General features: G+C 38.2%; 1 protein-coding gene across 1 annotated transcript in view; it reads left to right on the forward strand.

Moving 5' to 3' along the window:
* Window positions 1–21921, forward strand: part of COL19A1 (collagen type XIX alpha 1 chain) — a 437433-nt gene that overhangs the window by 168503 nt on the left and 247009 nt on the right. The window contains exon 11 of the mRNA XM_061427130.1: window positions 15833–15886. Coding sequence (XP_061283114.1) covers window positions 15833–15886 — 54 coding nt within the window. The remainder of the gene's footprint in view (window positions 1–15832; window positions 15887–21921) is intronic.

Here is a 21921-nt window from a genome sequence, read left to right on the forward strand (position 1 = left end):
GCCAACAAAGGTGCATACAGTCGAAGCTGTGGTTTCCAATAGTCATGTACAGATGTGAGAGTTGGGCAATAAAGAAACCTGAGCATTGAAGAATTGATGCCTTTGAATTGTGATGCTGGAGTAGACCCTTGAGAGTCCCTTGGACTGCAAGGAGATAAAGCCAGTCAATCCTAAAGGGAATTCACCCTGAATGTTCATTGGAAAGACTGATGCTAAAGCTGAAGGTCCAATACTTCTGCCTCTTGATGCAAAGAGACAACTCATTGGAAAACACCCTGATGCTGGGAAAGATTGACAGCTGGAAGAAAAGGGGACAACAGAGGGTGAGATGGTTGGATGGCATCACCAATTCAATGGGCATGAGTCTGAGTAAACTCCAGGAGGTGGTGAAGGACAGGAAAGCCTGCATGCTGCAGTCCATGGGGTTGCAAAGAGTCGACAAAACTTAGCAACTGAACAACAGATGTAATATTCAAAAAACTTTTAAAGCTCAATAATAAGAGAAACATTAAAAGCAGGCAAAATATTTGAATGGACACTTCACTGAAAAAGATAATGTGAATGGGTAATAAGCACATGAAAAATCATTAATTATTGAGAAAATGCAATTGAAAACCAGTGAGATACCTCCATGCACTCACTAGAATGACTATAATTAAAAAGACTGAAAATACCAACTACTGGTGAGAAGCAGTAGTAATTTGACACCTTTACATTGATGAATGATACAGGCACTTTGGAAATTGGTTTGGAAATTCCCCAAAAGTTATACGTACACTTATAATGTGATCTGGCTATTACACACCTAGGCATTTTCCCAAGAGAAGTAAATCCATGTCCATACAAAGATTTTTATGCCATTGTACATAGGAGAATTTTTTTTTTAGAATTACTGAAAAATGGGAAACTAGTGAGTGGATAAACTAATGTGATATATGCATACAAAGAACACTACTCAGAAGTAAGAAATGAACTACTTACCCATGTAGCAACAGAATTATACTGCATCAAAGAAGCCAGACTGAAAAAAAAAGACTCCTTGGTGTGTTGTCTATTATATGAAATTTCTAGGAAGCAGGCAAAACTGTAGACTAAAATCAAATTGGTGGTTGCCTCAGCTGCAGCTGTTAGGGGCAACTGACTACAAATGGGGACAAGAGAATTTTTTTACATGAGGGCATTTTAATTCTGAATTGTGGTGAACTATATAAATTGCAGAAATATATAAATTTACAAAAACTCAACCAACTGTACCTATAAAGCATGTCAATATTGTGGTATATAAATTATACCTTAGTAAAACTATTAAAAAGATGTTTAGCCTGTAAGTAGAAATTTGAGGCTCATCAGCATCTAGATGACTCTAGCTATAAAAGTAGAGATGACACAGGAAAGTCTGCTGAAAAGGGAAGCCGAAGAAACTGTTTTCTACAGATCCCTGTAGAATAGCAGTATTTAGACGATGCAGCAAAAAAAGAAAATGTGGCTACAGACATAGAATAACAATGAAAGGAATGTAGTGTCTCACAAGCAAATAAGCTGGTTAAAAATATATCAAATGCTACTGATGGATCAAAGGAGGAAAAAGACTGAAAAGTATTCAGTGGTCAGACAAAACCTTAGCATGAGTGGTTTGTGAGCGGCAGGGAGGTTCCAAATCAGCTTGAGTAGCCTGCAAAGTGAGCGAGAGGTAACAGAATGAAGACAGGAAGTATGGGAGCCTGTTTCCAAGAGTTTATCTGGAAATGGAAGGAGCAGATGAAGCAGAAACTGACAGGAGAGAGGGAATTGAGAGATTTTTGTTTTAACAGAAGATTCAATAGCGTATTTCAATGGAACCAAGAGGATGGAACAGAGGGTGAAAGAATTCTTCCATGCTTTAGAATAGAGGAAAGGACAGTATAGATGTAAGTGAATTCATAGATTTCAAGGCATTAAGGGGACGCTTGTGTGGCAGCCTCTGTAGGAAGCATGGTCATGGAAGAGAAAAAGCAGGAGTCTTCATACCAAGAGTTTGAAGGAAGCAGTAGTTTAAGGACCTAGAATGAGGTTAGTGATCATGGCTTTATGGTGATACTTAACCTGCCCAGTTGTGTGACTCTCTCTAGGATTAGTCAGCAGCCAAAGAACAAGAGCGAAGGTGGATAGTTGGACTCACTGAGGATGGCTCTGGCAGAGGGACAAGAACAAGTGTGTTCAGAGTGGTGGTAACAGCAATTGAAGTGAGAGATCACGGATGTGGGCAAAAATGAAGACATTATGGGCTAATAGACATTTTTCTCACTTGACTTCTTAGAAGCAGGTAGTTTATTTAAGAGGGATCTCAAGAAACAGGAGTAAGGAGATGGGGAGAATAAGTCAGGAAACAAGAAATAGATAATAAAAAAGGCACAACTGGGGCTGAGTCTTGCTGAGGACCCCTGAGAAGTTGACACATTAATATACTGACTCCTATTATGCTTTGGTAGAGGATTACTTCAAAGGGATCTTAAATTCTCCCACCCCCTAAATGTTGACAGCATCTAGAAGTCCATAGGAACTGAAGTCAGCTTCAGCTGAGACCTGAGCCTAGGGCATGTGGTACAAGGTAAATTATAGCGAGTGAATGAAATCCCCATGAAGTTAAAGTAACTAAGCAAATAACTTGGAATGATAGGAGGAGCTCTTCGGCTGTGTGAAAGTTACATTTGTCCTGTTAGCTGTTGATTTGTCATTAGTAAAAGGTGATGAGAACGTGCAACTTGCAGAGTTACTTCTAGAATTAACATGAGCCCTTTCTATGTAAAGTGCTTGGCACAGAGCCTGGCAAATAGTAAAGCACATAGAATGGAAGCTCGTGTAATATTGCTACTATCTATTAAAATATCAGTAACATTAATAACTATCTGCATTGTGGATAATAATAGATTAATTCAAACTCTAAAAGAGCTTCACTACTTACCTGAATGCAATATTTTGGCATTGCACTGCAATTTTGTTTCAAAGTACATTAAGTTTTGGTATAGTTTTTTTAAATTTTTTAATTGAGTTATAATTAATTTACAATATTGTGTTAGTTTCAGATATATAGCAAAGTGATTCAGTTATGGGTGAGTGTGTGTGTGTGTGTGTGTGTGTGTGTGTGTGTATTGAAGTAAAAGTTGCTCAGTTGTGTCCGACTCTTTGCTACCCCCTGATCTATACAGTCCATGGAATTCTCCAGGCCAGAAGCCTTTCCCTTCTCCAGGGGATCTTGCCAACCCAGGGATCGAAACCAGGTCTCCCGCATTGCAGGAGGATTCTTTATCAGCTGAGCCACCAGGAAAGCCCAGTGTGTGTGTTTGTGTGTGTGTGTGTGTGTGTGTGTATGTGTGTGTGTGTGTATACACGTGTGTGTGTGTGGGCGGCGGGGGGGCGGGGGTGTATCTGGAAGCCCTTTGTGTGTGTGTGTATTTGGGTGCCGAAAATGTTCCTTCAGATTTTAAATGAAAATAAAAGACCCATTTTTCATTTTCACCAAGAACTTTATTGATCAGTGTAGTCACTGCTTTGCTCCACTGCCTTCTTCCATTTTTCAGGCAACTTCATAATTCCATCTTCCCAAAACGTTTTATCTTTTTGAGCAGAAATCTGTTATAGATGTTTTACAGAAGCCTTTCCAGGGAATTGAATATTTTCCATAAGAGAATTTTGTAAAGACTGAAATAAATGAACATTCAAAGGTGCAGTGTCTGTTGAATACAGTGGATGAGTCAGAACTTCCGCCAAGCTGTAACCATTTTTACTGCGCATCAAAGAGACATGAGGTCTTGCATAATCCAGATGGAAGATTATGCATTTTATGTTGACTAATTCTGGACGCTTTTTGTCAAGTGCTGCTTTTGGTTGGTTTAATTGGGAGCAGTAATTCTTGGAATTAAGCTTTTAGTTTTCTGGAGGGAACCCATAATAGAGAACTCCCTTCTAATCCCATCTTATACACAACATCACCTTTTTTGGATAAAGACCAGCCTTTAGTGTGGTTGGTAGTGATTTATTTCACTTGCCCCGTAATCTCTTCTGTTCCACGTTATTGTACAGTATCCAGTTTTCATTGCCCATCACAGTTTGTTTTAAAAGTGGAATATTTTCTTTATGTTTCAGCAGAGAACCAAATGGAGAAATATGATCAAGAATGTTTCTTTTCCCCCTTTACTTATGTGGAACCCAAAATGAACAACATAACCAAGCTGGTGTAAATTACTTTCAGCATTTTATTTGGATATCTTGAGTATGCCAACTGTCTCCCACATATGTGTGCATTGATTGTTCTCAAGTCTTGATATGTTCACTATCAGCTGCAATTGGTCTGCCTGACCATGGAGCATCGTCCAGTGGGAAATTGCCAACATGAAACTTCACAAACCACTTTTGACACATTTGTTCAGTCACAGCACCACCTCCATACTGCACAATTTTTTTTTTGCATTTCAGTTGCATTCTTACCTTTCTTGAAATAATAAAACACAGTATGCCAGAATGTTGCTTTTTTCCTTCCATCATCAGTATTAAAATGACTACACAAATATTCACCAATTTTGGTAAGTTATTAAGGCACACTTATATGACAACCGTCACAATACAATCTAACAAAATTGTTTTGAATTAAGTTAAAGACAATTAAGTGCTACTTAGTTCAGTTCCTCAAACGTGTCTGACTCTTTGCGACCCCATGGACTGTAGCATGCCAGGCTTCCCTGTCTTATCACCAACTCACAGAGCTTGCTCAAACTCATGTCCATTGAGTCGGTGATGCCATCCAACCATCTCATCCTCTGTTGTCCACTTCTCATGCCTTCAATCTTTCCCAGCACCAGAGTCTTTTCCAATGAATCAGTTCTTCCCATCAGGTGGCCAAAGTATTGGAGTTTCAGCTTCAGCATCAGTCCTTCCAATGAATATTCAGGACTGATTTCCTTTAGGATGTTGAATCTCCTTGCAGTCCAAGGGACTCTCAAGAGTCTTCTCCAGCACCACAGTTCAAAAGCATCAATTCTTCAACATTCAGCCTTCTTTATAGTCCAACTCTCACATCCATACATGACTACTGGAAAAACCACAGCTTTGACTAGACAGACCTTTGCTGGGAAAGTAATATCTCTGCTTTTTAATATGCTGTCTAGGCTCAGTTGATAAAGAATCCACCTGCAATTCAGGACACCCTGATTCGATTCCTGGGTTGGGAACATCTGCTGGAGAAGGGATAGGCTACCCACTCTAGTATTCTTGGGCTTCCCTTGTGGCTCAGCTGGTAAAGAATCCATCTGCAACGCGGGAGACCTGGGTTTGATCCCTGGGTTGGGAAGATCCCCTGGAGAAGGGAAAGGCTACCCACTCCAGTATTCTGGCCTGGACAATTCCATGGACTATACAGTCCATGGAGTCACAAAGAGTCAGACATGACTGAGCAACTTTCACTTCACTTCACTTTGCTTTCTTCCAAGGAGCAAGTATCTTTTAATTTCATGGCTGCAGTCACCATCTGCAGTGATTTTGGAGCCTAAGAAAATAAAATCTGTCACTGTTTCCATTGCTTCCCCATCTATTTGCAATGAAGTGATGAGACTAGATGCCATGATCTTAGTTTTCTGAATGTTGAGTTTTAAGCCAGCTTTTTCACTCTCCTCTTTCACTTTCATCAAGAGGCTCTTTACTTCCTCTTCACTTTCTGCCATAAGGGTTGTGTTATCTGCATATCTGAGGTTATTGATATTTCTCCTGGAAATCTTGATTCCAGCTTGTGCTTCATCCAGCCCAGCATTTCTTATGATGTACTCTGCATGTAAGTTAAATAAGCAGGGTGACAATATAAAGTCTTATCGTACTCCTTTCCCAATTTGGAGCCAGTCCGTTGTTCCATGTCTGGTTCTAACTGTTGCTTCTTGACCTGCATACAGATTTCTCAGGAGGCATGTCAGATGGTCTGGTATTTCCACCTTTTGAAGAATTTTCCACAGTTTGTTTTCATATACACAGTCAAAGGCTTTGGTGTAATCAATAAAGCAGTAGATTTTTTTTTCTGAAATTCTGTTGCTTTTCTGATGATCCAGCGGATGTTGGAAATTTGATCTCTGGTTCCTCTGCCTTTTCTAAATCCAGTTTGTACCTCTGCAAGTTCACGGTTCACATATTGTTGAAGCCTGGCTTGGAGAATTTTGAGTATTACTTTGCTAGCATGTGAGATGAGTGCAGTTGTGCAGTAGTTTGAACATTATTTGGCATTGCATCTTATGGAAAAACCAAATGAAATCTTTGGCCAACCCAATTTCATTTGGTTATATATATATATATATTACATATTATATATATATTGTATTAGGTGGGCAAAAAGATATATACATATATATGTGTGTGTGTGTTATATATATATATCCTTTTGCAGTCTTTTCCAAGTTTTTACAAGGTATTGAATATCGTTTTCTCTTCTATACAGTAGGTCCTTGCTGTTTGTCTTTTTATATGTAGTGAGTTTGTACATGTTAATCCCAAAGTCCTAATTCATCCCTCCCTGTCCTTTTCATACGTTTATTTTCTATAATAGTGAGTCTATTTCTGTTTTGTACATAAGTTCATTTGCATCATTTTTAAAGATTCCGCACGTAGGTGATATATGATATTTGTCTTTGACTTAATTCACTTAATATGATAATCTCTAGGTCCATCCATGTTGTTGCAAAAGGTATTAGTTCATAAATTTTGGTATAGTTTTGAAAATAGTTTCATCAAAGAGTGGGTATTGGAAAAATTTTCATGAAATCTAATTTTCACTTATCTTGTTTCCTTTGGTTAGGATCACATTTATGATTTGTCAGACTAGAATGATTTATTGTATTTTCAAAGAAATCTCCTGAAAAGTTCTATTGGTTTTGTTCTTTAATCTTTTCTGCTTTTGAACGTATCTAAGCACTGAGAAAAAACATAAATGGAACTACTGTCTAACAACCTCCGGTGTCAAATAAATTTTCTTTAATTCTAGCTTATTAAAGCCATAGTTTTGTTTTCACTCATTTTCTTCTCAATGGAGGAAAAAAGGAACAGCTGGTTACTATTGTCAACTTTCTTTTGTTTGGCATTTATTAAGTATGCAATTCTTGAGTATCTTTTTTTTTTTTCCTGTCTGGATGTAGAACTCCCACTGCTTTCAAAGAATGATAGAATTTACAATAAAGAGCTCTAAATTTACAATAGTGAGCTCTACAGCTCACTTAGTACCTGTTAAAATAGTCACAATTGTCATTTAGCATTTCTTTTGTATTCCTTGTGGGTAGTTGCCTGATGTGTCCTTTGCACAACTTCCGGTTGGTATATCATTGTTTTTCTTATGAATGATAAAACCTCTGTGTACTAATGATGTTAAAATTTAAACCATCATATGATGCTTTTCCCATTTTATCATTTACCCTTTAGTTTATAATATTTTTGCCTTACAAGGTTATAATGAATATTTTGTAAAATATATTATTTTTTATTATGAATGTCTTCTTTTGTCTCTACATTTAGACACCTTACTCACCATGAGCTCTGAGCTATGTTTCACTTATATTTCCTTCTGATCATTTAATATTTTTATTTTTAAGTGGGTTCTCTAACCCATGCAGAATTAACTTTAAAGCAAAATTGCACAGTTACTCCTAATCAAGTCCATGGTGCTTATGATAGCATATTGTTTCAGTCTGCTGTAACATTTCATATCATGAATCTGTATTATATATACATATATATTCATAATACATATCAATAGCTCTGAGGTGGAAACAGTTTCACCATCCATGTGAAATTTGGCAATATCTGGAGACATTTTGTTTGTCAAGACTGAGAACAGAGAGCGTGTAGAAGAGACTGGCTACTGGCTAATAGCGAATAGAGGCCAGAATGATGCTAAACATCCTGTCACGTACAGGACAGCCCTCACAAGGAAGAATTGTCAACAATGCCAAGATTAAGAGCTTGATACGAGAGAGGAGAGGAGAGAGACCTTTGCCAGTTACAAGCTCAGTAGTGATGTTACCTGGCTGATGCCTGTGGGAGGCATTGTCAGAGACTTTGCCTCCTGCTTTGCCGAAATCCCGATTTCTACACTGCATTTTCAGTTTTCCCTGGTCTATTTTAAAACTAATGGGCTTAATAGTTTTAAGAGCGCAGGCTGTGGAGCCTGGGCTAAATTGGCATCCTACCCCTTTTAAGTTATATGACCTTGGGCAAGTTACTTAACCTCTCTGCTTCCATATCTTGGCTACTATAAATAATAATGTGAACATTTGGGTGCATGATACATTCTCAAATTAGTGTTCTTGTTTTCTTTGGATATATGCCCAGTAGTGGAATTTCAGGGTCATATGGTAGTTTTATTTCTAGTTTTTTTAAGAACCTCTATACTGTTTTTCATAGTGACTACACAAATTTGCATTCTCCCCAACAATGTAAAAGGGCTCCTTTTTCTACAAATCCTCACCAACATTTATCATTCAGGGTCTGTTAGATGATAACAATTCTCACAGGTATGAGGTGATGTCTTATTGTATTTTTGACTGGCATTTTTCTGAAGATTACAGTATTAAGCATTTTTTTCCTTGATTGATGTATATCTGTTTGTCTTCTTTGGAAAAACGTTCAGTCTTCTGTCCATTTTCAATTGAATTTTTTTTTTTTTTTTGCTACTGAGTTATATGAACTGTTTATGTATTTTGGATATTAACCCATTATCAGTCATATCATTTGCTAAAATATTTTCCCCATTCATTATGGTGTCTTTTTGTTTTTGTTGCTGTGCAAAACTTTATGTTTAATGAGTACCAATTAGTTCTTTCTCTGCTTTTGTTTCCTTTGCCTTAGGAGACAGATCTGTGCAAACTTTGCTATTATTTATGTCAGTGTTCTATGTTTTCTTCTAGGTATTTCATGGTTTCCAGACTTACATTTAGGCTTTTAACCCATTTTTCTTTTCTTTTTTTTCCTCTTTATTTTATTTTTATTTTCTTTACTTTACAATATTGTATTGGTTTTGCCATACATCAACATGAATCCGCCGCAGGTGTACACGTGTTCCCCATCCGGAACCCCCCTCCCACCTCCCTCCCCATACCATCCCTCTGGGTCATCCCAGTGCACCAGCCCCAAACATCCTGTATCATGCATCAAACTTGGACTGGCGATTTGTTTCTTATATGATATTATACATGTTTCGATGCCATTCTCCCAAATCATCCCACCCTCTCCCTCTCCCACAGAGTCCAAAAGACTGTTCTATACATCTGTGTCTCTTTTGCTGTCTCACATACAGGGTTATCATTACAATCTTTCTAAATTCCATATATATGCATTAGTATACTGTATTGGTGTTTTTCTTTCTGGCTTACTTCACTCTGTATAATAGGCTCCAGTTTTATCCACCTCATTAGAACTAATTCAAATGTATTCTTTTTAATGGCTGAGTAAATACTCCATTGTGTATATGTACCACAGCTTTCTTATCCATTCATCTGCTGATGGACATCTAGGTTGCTTCCATATCCTGGCTATTATAAACAGTGCTGCGATGAACATTGAGGTACATGTGTCTCTTTCAGTTCTGGTTTCCTCGGTATGTATTAACCCATTTTTCTGATAGTTCATTAGTGTATAGAAATGAAGCAGATTTCTGAATATTAATTTTGTATCCTGCAATTTTACTGAATTTATTGTGAGCTCTAGTAGATTTTTGGTGGTGTTTTTAGGATTTTCTTTCTAGAGTATTTTTTTTTAATTTAAATTTATTTATTTTAATTAGAGGCTAATTACTTTACAATATTGTATTGATTTTGCCATACATCAGCATGAATCTGCCACGGGTGTACACGTGTTCCCCATCCTGAACCCCCCTCCCACCTCCCGCCCCATACCATCCCCCTGGGTCATCCCAGTGCACCAGCCCCAAACATCCTATAACCTGCATTGAACCTGGACTGGCGATTCGTTTCTTATATGATATTATACATGTTTCGATGCCATTTTCCCAAATCATCCCACCCTCTCCCTCTCCCACAGAGTCCAAAAGATTCTTCTATACATCTGTCTCTTTTGCTGTCTCGCATACAGGGTTATCATTACCATCTTTCTAAATTCCATATATATGCGTTAGTATACTGTATTGGTGTTTTTCTTTCTGGCTTACTTCACTGTGTATAATAAGCTCCAGTTTCATCCACCTCATTAGAACTGATTCAAATGTGTTCTTTTTAATGGCTGAGTAAATACTCCATTGTGTATATGTACCACAGCTTTCTTATCTATTCATCTGCTGATGGACATCTAGGTTGCTTCCATGTCCTGGCTATTATAAACAGTGCTGCGATGAACATTGGGGTATTTTACTTTGTATAGTGTAGTATTGTACTATACTATACAAAATACTTTGTATAGTATTTTGAGTTTATATAATATGAGAAAATGTCCTAACTTTATCGTTTTACATATCCAGTTTACTGAGCACCACTTATTGAAGATACTGTCTTTTCTCCATTATATATTCCTGCCTCCTTTATCAGAGATTAATTGAGCATAGGTTTATGGATTTATTTCTGGGCTTTTTTTCCTGTTTCATTTCTCTATATGTCTGTTTTTTGTGCCAGTGCCATGCTGTTTTGATTATTGTAGAATTGTAGAATAGTCTGAAGTCAGGGAATGTGATACCTATAACTTTGTTTTGTTTTCAAGATTTCTTTGGCAATTTGGGGTCATTTCAGATTCTATATAGATTTGAGGGTTAGGTCTTCTAGTCTGGAAAATTTGGTCTTCTAATCCTAGGGATTAGTGTATAGAAATGCAGCAGATTTCTGTATATTAATTGTGTATCCTTCGATTTTACTGAATTCATTGATGAGCTCTAATAGATTTTTGGTGGTGTCTTTAGGGTTTTCTATGTATAGTGTCATATCATGTGCAAAAGGGACAGTTTTACTTCTTACTAATTTGGATGATTTTATTTATTTTTCTGTCTGATTGCTATGGGTAGGACTTCTAATACTATTTGACCTTAAGTGTTGATAAAAGACATCCTTGGCATGTTTCTGATCTTGGAGGAAATGTTTTTGGCTTTTCCCTACTGATTATGATGTGAGCTATGGGCCTATTATATATGGCTTTCATTATGTTGAAGTATGTTCCCTCACTACCCACTTTGTGGAGAGTTTTTGTCATAAATGCATGTTGAATTTTGAAAAATCTTTTCTGTATCTATTGTGATGATTATACGACTTCTATTTTTCACTTTGTTAATGTGGTGTATCATACTGACTTACAAATATTGAACTATTCTTGTGTCCCTGGAGTAAATTCCACTTGATCATGATATATGATCCTTTTGATCTATTTTTGGATGCAGTTTGCTATTTTATTAATGATTTTAGCATCAGGGATATTAGTATATAGTTTTTTCTTTTTTGTGATATTTTTGTCTAGTGATGTTAGATTTGTAGAATGAGTTTGGAAGCTTTCCTTCCTCTAATTTTTTTGGAATAGTTTGAGAAGGATAGATATTAACTCTCCTCAAAATGGTTGGTAGAATTCACCTGTGAAGCTACTTGGTCCTAGAGTTGAGTTTTGTTACTGATTCAGTTTTATTACTGGCAGTTAGTCTGTTCATATTTAGTATTTCTTCCTGGTTGAGAGAGTATACATTTCTCAGAATTTGTCCATTTCTTCTAGCTTTTCCATCTTATTGGCATGTAGTTGTTCAGAGAAATCTTTTATTGTCCTTCGTATTTCAGTGGTGTTGATTGTAACCTCTCCTTTTCCATTTCTGATTTTATTGATTCAGACTCCCCTTCCCCGTTTTGTGATGAGTATGGCCAAAGGTTTATCAATTTTGTTTATCTTTTCAAAGAACCAGCTGTGATTTCATTGATATTTTCCATTATTTTGTATTGTTTGTCTTTATTTCATTTATTTGTCCTCTGATCTTTATGTTTGTTTTTTTTTTTTTTCTATTGATTTTGGATTCTGGTCGTTTTTCTTTCTCTAGTTCCTTTAGATATAAGGTTAGATTGGTTATTTGAGATTTTTCTGGTTTCCTGAGGTAGTCTTGCATATCACTATAAACTTCCCTCTTAGAACTGCTTTTGCTTCATCCCATAGGTTTTTGAATTATTGTGTTTTCATTTTTTTTTATTTATTTTTTCATTTATTCTCAGATTTATTCAGGGATTCATTGGTTGTTTAGTAGCATATTGTTTAGCCTCCATGTGTTTGTGGGGATTTTTTGAATTTTTTTCTTGTAGTTGATTTCTAATCTTAGACTACTCTGGTCAGAAAAGATGACTGATAGAATTTCAATCTTCTTAAAAATGAGACTTGTTTTGTGGCCTAGAATGTGATTTATCCTGGAGAATGTTCCATGTGCACTTGAAAATAATGTACATTCCTTTGTTTTTTACTGAAATGTTTATATATTTAACTCAACTGATCTAATATATCACTTAAAGCCTCATTGATTTTCTGTGTGAATGACCTGCCCATTGATGTATGTAGGATGGTAATATCCCCCTACTATTATTGTGTTGGTTACAATTCTTCATTGTCTGTTAACATTTGTTTTATGTATAGAAGTGTTACTGTGTTGAGTTCATATATATTTACAATTGTTATATCTTTTTAGATTGAGCCCTTGGTCATTCTTTGTCTCTTGTTTACAGTTTTAAAATCTATTGTGTCTGAAAAATTATTGCTACTCCATTCCTTTTTGTTAATTTAAGTGTAGTTGACTTACAATATTTTATTAGTTTCAGGTATATAATATAGGGATTCATTATTTTTACAGGTGATATTCTCTCTAAAGCTATCACAAAATAATGGCTGTATTTCCCCATACTGTACACTACATTCATGTTGCTTTTCCATTTTACCCATAGTGATTTGTATCTCTTGCAACTGGCTGGCAGGGCCAGGTCCTGGGGTCTCTAGTGCAGAGCCCAGGGGTTCCAGAGCTGCTTTGGGACCACTAGTAGAAGAGCCTGATTCCTGACATAGCTAGCTGCAAAGTCTGTGGTGTTCTGAAGCTTGTTTCAGCCTGGTGATGAGTGGTGTCAGGTCCCAGGGCAGCTGGCTGAGTGGCCCAAGGTGTCTCAAAGCTGATGTTGGCCATCTGGTGAGTGGAGCTGAATCCCAGGGTGTCCTGTAACTGGCACCTGCCTACTGGTAGGTGAGGCTGGCACTGAGTCTAGAGTAGGCTGGATGGTAGGCCCAGGCCATAGGTCTCTGGCTACAGGGCCCTGGACATCCCAGGTCGAGTGTGTGCACACTAGTGTGTGAACTGGATCCTCAGTCCACTGGTAGGCATGGATGTATCCAGGGGCATCTGTGGGCTCCGGTTAAGACTGGGGAGTCTTATTTTCCTTCTTCATAACCTGTCCCTCTCTACTCTGCCTTTTGACTTTAGTTCCTCACTGCTTCTCTCTTTGGTTCTATAAAAGAACCTGGCATTCAGACCCCAACAGATGGTTATTGTGTGACATTAGTCTGCTGTCTTCTCAGACATTTTTCTGAATCAGGTCTTATTCCTTGCCTTGACAACAACAACAAAATCTAGGGATTCTTAAGGCATCCTGCTTTCTGATGAGCTCTGTCCTCACCCAGTTAGTTCGTTGTTCTAAGACATCCAGCGCTGGCACCTACACATCGTTGAGTTAGTGCAGGTCTGGGCTCTAGGGCTAATAAGCTAGAGAAGATTCCAAAGTTGTACTTGCCAGCACCAGCGTCCACGTGGTAGAATGAGCTCCCCATAATTGCTGCTGCTGGTGTCTGTGTCGCCAGGATGAGGTCTACCTGCCTCCTTATTCTCTGAGAGACTCCCCAAGATCAGCATGTGGGTGTGCTCCAGGCTTCTTTCAAATTACTGCTTCTGTCCTGGGTACTAAATCATGTGAGTCTTTGTGTGTGCCTTTTAAGTGCAGAGCCTCTATTTTCCACAGCTCTCTGGCTCTCCTGAAGGTGATCCCCACTAGCCTTCAAAGCCAAATATTTTAGGGACTCATATTTCCAGGGCAGGATCCCAGAGCTGGGGACCTCAGTGTGAGGCTTGGATCCCTTGCTTCTTGGGGGAACTTCTGCAGTTGTAACTATTCTCCCCTTTGTGGGTTGCCCACCTTGGAGTATAAGATTTGACTGTACCTCGTCTCCATTCTCCATTCCACCTACCTGTCATTGTGGTTCCTTCTTTATATCTTTAGTTGTAGAAGAGCCCTTCTGTTAGTTTTCATTGGTAGATGTTGTATAAATAGTTGTGATTCTGGTGTATCTAGGAAAGCAGGTAAGTTCAGGGTCTTCCTACTTCACCATCTTGGCCCAGGAAGTGCTTGCTTTTCTTTTCTTGCAGATAAAAATAATAATGCTTATTGTCTTAAAAAGCAAAGAGCAAGAGAATATATAAAGAAGAGAATAAAAATCACCCTGGTGGCACAAAGCAGAGATAACTATTAATACTACTGCTGCTACTACTATTACTACTTTACACACAGAGAGTAATGTGCAATGCACTTAGGGCGGAATGAGTTCTTTATACACACAGCATATTCTCTTATTTTTAAACACTTTACAAATTATACACATAATACATGTTTATTTAAAAATTGAAAAACATTGAAGAATATGCTGAAGAAAATAAAATTTCCCATAGTCATAGAATGCATAGATTATTTACTTTTATTTTTCTGATTTGTTTGCTTTCATTAGTTCTTCTGAGACTCATAGGTAGATTTAGACACAGGTAGATAGGTGGATGGTTAAGTAGACAGACTTAAAAAAAATTTTTTTTAAATTATACCATAGATATGCAGCCTGCATACTCAAGTGCTCAGTTGCATCTGACTCTTTGTGGCCCTCTGGACTGTACCCTGCCAGGCTCCTCTGTCCATGGAATTTTCCAGGCAAAAACACTGGAGTGGGTTGCTATTTCCTCCAACAGGCAATTTCCCAACCCAGAGATTGAACCCACATTTCTTGCATCTGCTGCATTGGCAGGCGAGTCCTTAACCACTGTGCCACCTGGAAAGCCCACCATAGATATGCAGGGTATACCAATAAAAGCATATACCTTTCAGATAGTAATCAAACAAAAATACAGGCAACTATGAGATGTGTCATCAACAATGTTGTTAGTGGCCATTATGAACACTTGTAGCTTTACAGTAATAAAAGTGGCCATTATGAACACTTGTAGCTTTACAGTAATAAAAACAGGTATTCATTAACATTTATTCACTAAATTTGTTAAATAATTGTATCTTTTTATATCATAAGAACTTTCCTATAGTATAAACTAAAATTCATAAACATGATTGTAGTGGTTGGAGCACATACCATTATATCTCTATGCTGTAATTTACCCAGTTCCCTATTACTGGACATTGAGAATGTTTCTCTTCTTACTACTATGAATAGCACTGCGCTCTACATCTTAGTGCGTAAAACTTTTCATCTCTGTTTATTTTCTTGGGATTCATTCTTAGCAGTAAAATCACTGGTCCCAATGAAATGAACATATTTAAGACCCTTGTTATATATTAACAAATTGCCCTCCTGAAAGTTCTTTGTTGCTTATAGAAAAAAAAATAATCCTTGTTCTATTTATACATTTTAATCATTTTTATGCAGCTTTTCTTTGAACCTTTAAACTTCTTTTTGGTTTTAGGACTCAGAATTGTTTTTTAATAAATGTTTCTTTCAAGGGATTAGCAAAGTAATCATGTTGTTATAAATACCCAAACAATGTAACTCTTTTATTTTCTCTTAGTAAAGATCTTCAGATTTAACATTTTTCACTGTATAAATTGTTTCTTTCTAGGGTGAACCAGGAGAGAAAGGAGATCCAGGTTTGTCAGGCGTTAATGGACAAGATGTAAGCCTAACTTTCTTTTTTCTAACACAGTGTTTACATTTGGCCACTGAAATATGCTTATTGTCTAATGCTACTAAGACTTGACTATCCTTGGAAGAACTAGCTACAATTATTCAATTATTGCAAAGTAAGAATCAAGGTAGTTTGTGTGTGTGTGTGTGTGTGTGTGTGGCTCAGTAGAGGCCCAGTTTTTCTTGTTTTTTTTTGTTTTGAAGGCCACAGACTTTATTGATTTAAAAAGCTTTACAAGGACAGTGACTGTTCTGCCAAAAAGAGGGAAAATAGCATAAAACAGACCAGGGAATGGGGGGGAGGGCTGCGTGATCGTTGGTCAATTTCTGGTGCTAAAGAAAATTGAAGACCTTTTCCAGGAATGACTGAAGGACACATGCGGTGCCAATGCCAAGCAGGCCCAATATGTTTACTGTTGAAACTACCAGGTAGTTCCCTGGTTTTATATACCTCTTATTATACTCATTCTTCACGGTCCTTTCTTCCTTGATAGTCTGGCTTCCATTTCTTCTCTCTTCCTTTCTCGGTCTTTTTTCTTTTTACATATATGCTGCTGTGACCTGTGTTATGACCCAGGCTATACTTTGCATCTTACCCCCAGTCTTTGTCTGCTGAGGGGTCTATTGAGGTCATATCTCAGGGATGAAAAGAAAAAAAGAAGGGGACCCTCTGTATCCGTGTCACTCCCCCTCCATTGCACCTGTTCCCCAATCTCAGGGCTCCTGTCCTAGGTGTCAAGTCCTCCCACCTGCCCCCTCACCCCAAGGCAGTTGTCCCCCCAGAACTTCACTTGTATTCTCATGATGGAATTTAGAGGGTAGATAAAATCTTGATTTTCCTTTAAATGTAGACTACTCTCCTTTCAGACCATAAGATTCACCATTTACTGTAGATATACTCCTTATTAAGGCAAGTATCCACAATGAGAATTATTTCTTTTCCCATGGTTTCCCTTCTTCACTTCATAAAAATGTTTTAAGAAAGTTCTGAAGGGCCATACTACTTACTTTTTGGACAGAGGAATAGACAATAAGCTAGATAGGGTTCCCTAATGCCCAGATGTTGTAAAATCCATCTGGTCTGCAGCACAGAGGGAAGGGAGGCTGAACACTGTAATCCTGGGGCCTATGAACAAAATAAGACCTGGAGGGTTTGTTGTTGTTGTTCAGTTCCCACTTCGTGTCTGTTCTTTGTGACCCGATGGCCTGCAGCAGGCCAGGCTTCCCTGTCCTTCACTGTCTCCCAGAGTTCGCTCAAGTTCGTGTCTATTGAGTCAGTGATGCCATCCAACCATCTCATCCTCTGTTATCTCCTTCTCCTTTTGCCTTCAGTCTTTCCCAGCATCAGGGTCTTTTCCAATGAGTTGACTCTTCATATAAGATGACCCCAATTGGAACTTCAGCTTCAGCATCAGTCCTTCCAATGAATATTCAAGGTTGATTTCCTTTAAGATTGATTGGTTTAATCTCCCACTGTCCAAGGGACTCTCAAAGAGTCTTCTCCAGCACCACAATTCAAAAGCATCATTTCTTCAGTGTTCAATCTTCTTTATGGTCCAACTCTCACATCCATACATGACTCCTGGAAAAACCATACCTTTGACTAGACAGACCTTTGTCAGCAAAGTGAAGTCTCTGCTTTTTAATCTTCTGTCTAGACTTGTCATAGTTTTCCTTCCCCTGGATGGGGAGGGGTCCAAAGAGAACTATCCCAGAAGCTAACCCGACTAATTGACCCAAGCTTGAGGCTCTGGCCCCCACAGTTTTCTTCTCTTACTTCCTAAGAAGCCCTATTTGCACCTTTAATATGACATGCTTCTTGTTCCTATCTTCTTAAAAGGATTTTTCTCCACCAGGGAGAGGGAGTTAGCACCAGTGTCTTGGAGTTAGGGGAGTCTGCCTCTCTCTGCCTCGTTACAGCACACTAGGGTGCTGGATGGCCATTGGCCGTTGGCACCTGCAGGTAATAGAGCTACTAATTCCCCACTGCCCTGTCACTGGAGATACCTGGTGTAGTGGTCAGAGTTCTACGGTGGGAAGCAGAGCTGAATGTGTGTCCCAGTTCTGTCACCTGTGGAGAAAATCACTTCTCAGAGCCTGTTGGGTTCTGAAGCCCCCATCACTGCAATGTCCTCTCATCTAATACAAAGAGATCATTAAGACTGGTTAGGATTAGAGTCTTGAGAAGTACGATGGAATTTGAAGCCTTCATTCGGGCTTTTGGGACTCCAGTTGCATGTAGGGAAAACACAGTGAGAGTCCATCCAGCTGGAGCCGGGCATGGACTGTGCTCTGTGTGTGGAGGTTTGCCCTCCCTCCTCTGAAGGGGGGCATGTGGATCATGCTGTGTTCACATGAAGATTCCTTTTGCAGTGTGTTCTACAAAATGGACAGAACTGAAGCTTTTGCCTGTGGCTCTGTTCTTTCTATCATGTTCTTTATGAAAACAAAGACCATTTCTTGGAATTGCTCAGTTCAGTTCAGTCACTCAGTCTTATCCGACTCTTTGTGACCCCATGAATCGCAGCACACCAGGCCTCCCTGTCCATCACCAGCTCCCAGAGTTCACTCAGACTCACGTCCATCGAGTCAGTGATGCCATCCAGACATCTCATCCTCTGTCATCCCCTTCTCCTCCTGTTAGTACTTAGTAAATGTTTGGAGTGAAAAAGGAGTAGTTGTTTGCTAAATTTTCATACTAAAAATTAAGATATTATTATAATAGCCTAAAATACAAGTGATTAGAACCTAAACCAGGGAAACAGATGGAAGAGAGGGCACAGTGATATTGCAGAGGTTGAATATATGCAATTTGGTGCTTGGCTGCAGCAAAAAATAGCCCAAGGTTTCGACCATTCATTACGGAAGGATGTTATCTTCTCATAAACATAGGAGTGTTGAGAGAGATTAACTCCACTTGCAAAAGGTAACCAAGCTACATGTATGGCGGCTCCCTGGAATACAGGAGCAAAACAAAGATTTCTAGACGTTTGTTAAGATAGCATTAGAGTAGAAATAGAGAAAGAATTTATCCAAACACTCAAAGCTGAGAGGAGGTTTGAGCGAATGGAGCCTGAAATATATTCATGTTAACTTAAGAGATTTGGAAATTTTTTCTATGGGATCTGAAAGTAAAGTGATTTGACTTTTCAGAATTAATCAGTTGTACACACATATTTGCATGCTTTCTACTTGCTCAGATCTAAAACTGTCTTGCTGAGAGAGCTCCCAGCCTCATGGGCAGTGTGACCTTTCCTCTTTGACAATGATCTGGGAAGAGTCCTTCACATACCCCGACCCACAAGTGCGTTATTCCTTCAGCACTATCACTGCCTCTTATAGGTCATTAGGTACATTATAAAGCACAACAAAGCATATTTGCTCACTTGGTTACTTAATTAACACATAGTTGATATCATTTCCTTAATTTTGCAAAAGGTATTCAGGAGTCATGACTAAGGATGAATAAGAAAAAGTAATGACAGTTCTCTTTTTCCCTTCTATTACAAAAGCACTCTGCTGTTGTTCAATTACTCAGACATGTCCAGCTCTTTGCGATCCCATGGCAAAGAGATCCTATGGCAAAGCACCAGGCTTCCTGTCCTTCACTGTCTCCCAGAGTTTGCTTAAACTCATGTCCATGGAGTTGGTGATGCCATTCAACCATCTCATTCTCTGTAACCCCCTTCTCTTCCTGCCCTCAATCTTTCCCAGCATCAGGGTCTTTTCCAATGTATTGGCCCTTTGCATTAAGTGGCCAAAATATTGAAGCTTCAGCTTCAATACCAGTCTTTCCAATGAATACTCAGGGTTGATTTCCTTTAGGATTGACTGGTTTAATCTCTTTGATATCCAAGAGACACTCAAGAGCCTTTTCCAACTCCACAATTCAAAAGAACCAATTATTCAGTGCTCAGGTTTATAGTCCAACTCTCACATCCATACATGACTACTGGAAAAAGCATAGCTTTGACTATATAGACCTTTGTCAGCAAAGTGGTATCTCTGATATTTAATGTACTATCTAGCTGTGCCATAGCTTTTCTTCCAAGGAGCAAGTGTCCTTTAATTCCATAGCTGCAGTCACCATCCACAGTGATTTTGGAGCCAAAGAAAATAAATTCTGTCACTGTTTCCACTATTTGCCCACCTATTTGCCATGAAGTGGTGGAACTGGTTGCCATGTTTTTAGTTTTTTGAATGTTGAGTAGGGGTAAAGAATCATATGCTGTTATTTATTCCATTGGTGGTGGTGGTGGTTTTAAATATTAAAAAACCATACTTCAAAAACTGGTTTCATGAGGAATTTGAAATTCAATCCTTACCTCAATTTTATGGCTACAAAGTGCAGGAGGTAAGAGTATCCCTATTTTTAGAGTAAAGAAATAGAGCTTAGGAAAGTAAGAAATTTTCTTTTAGAAAATGGTAAAGTCAGTCTTTACCCCTGTTTGACCAAAAAGTCTATTTCCCCACTAAGTCACACCACATTTCTCATTGTCTATTTTTCAATGCTAAAATAAACTGACTCCACAAACCAAAATCACTCAGCATTTATGACAGTTCACTCTGCCTTTCAATAAGTGTAGGTACACATTCTTAGGGAATGAAAGGCAGTATAAGAGCCATCTCAGTCTGTACTGAAGTCAAGCCATGATGGAGATCATAATTTCAGGAATATCCTGTTGGAACACAGACTGAATAACCTCAATACGTCAGCTCACTGCAGCTACTTAATACCTCAGAGAAAATTAAAAGAATTTAACATTCCCATGAAATGAATTCAGAGCCTTTTTATGGTCTTTATTCTTATATATTAAACATATATTGATGTAAATGTACCTTTTGGTAATAATTTCTTCTGTGCCAGCTTTCCCACATAGTGGACAAGCTCACTTTGGAAAATGTAAACCTCCTTTAAAGGGAAGCATGCAGCAGTTCAGCTTGCTTAATGGGACACTCTTGCATGTTGGTCAAGATGGTACTCTGCCTCATGGGACTGTCTTGCAAAAGCAGAATGTATAGAATCCTTCATGCTCAGCAGTAACAACTCTTAGTCATTAGGGCAAAAAAATTGCTTTGATATCTTTCTCAGTGCATTCTTGACTGTGTGTGTGTGAGAGAGAGAGAAAATTTGATTGATCCTCATGGTACTGGGATATTGGGCTCATATTTACCTTATAGTTTAAATAATGCATATCGAACATATTGAAATTGTCAAAATTTTGAGTTGCTAGAATTTAGCCTTCAAAATATAAGACCTTAACTTTTCACACATTCTAGTTTATAATTAAATGATTTTGACTGTGACCTACCATGAGATATGTTCAACATTGGCATCTGAGAACGCACTTGAGGGAGCATCTCATAAAGTTAATGTGATCCTTCTGATGTATAGAACAGTCTTATGGACTCTGTGGGAGAGGGAGAGGGTGGGAAGATTTGGGAGAATGACATAGTAACATGTAAAATATCATGTAAGAAACGAGTTGCCAGTCCAGGTCCGATGCACGATACTGGATGCTTGGGGCTAGTGCACTGGGACGACCCAGAGGGATGGTATGGGGAGGGAGGAGGGAGGAGGGCTCAGGATGGGGAACACATGTATACCTGTGGTGGATTCATTTTGATATTTGGCAAAACTAATACAATTATGTAAAGTTTAAAAATAAAATAAAATTAAAAAAAAAAAAAAAGTTAATGTGATCCTTGAAACCAACGATCTGGGCTCGAATTCCAGCTCTGCCACTGCCCACCTGGTGTACTAATTAGCACATTCTTCATTCTCTATGTGCCTATGTCTTCATTTGCACAATGGAATAATAATATTAAGAGCACTTAACTCAGTCTTTTTTTTAGGATTAAAGGGGTCATCAAACATAAAGCATTTAAGTCAGAGTCTTGCATACAGAAGAGCTATATAAACATTTGCTATTATTAGAAACTGGGTTAGAAAACACATTTTATCTAATAGATATAGAGATAGATAGATCTTTTCATTTATTTTTTGTGGAGTTATATAATCTT

The sequence above is a fragment of the Bos javanicus genome, chromosome 9, assembly GCF_032452875.1.
Source record: "Bos javanicus breed banteng chromosome 9, ARS-OSU_banteng_1.0, whole genome shotgun sequence".
NCBI classification, from domain to species: domain Eukaryota; kingdom Metazoa; phylum Chordata; class Mammalia; order Artiodactyla; family Bovidae; genus Bos; species Bos javanicus.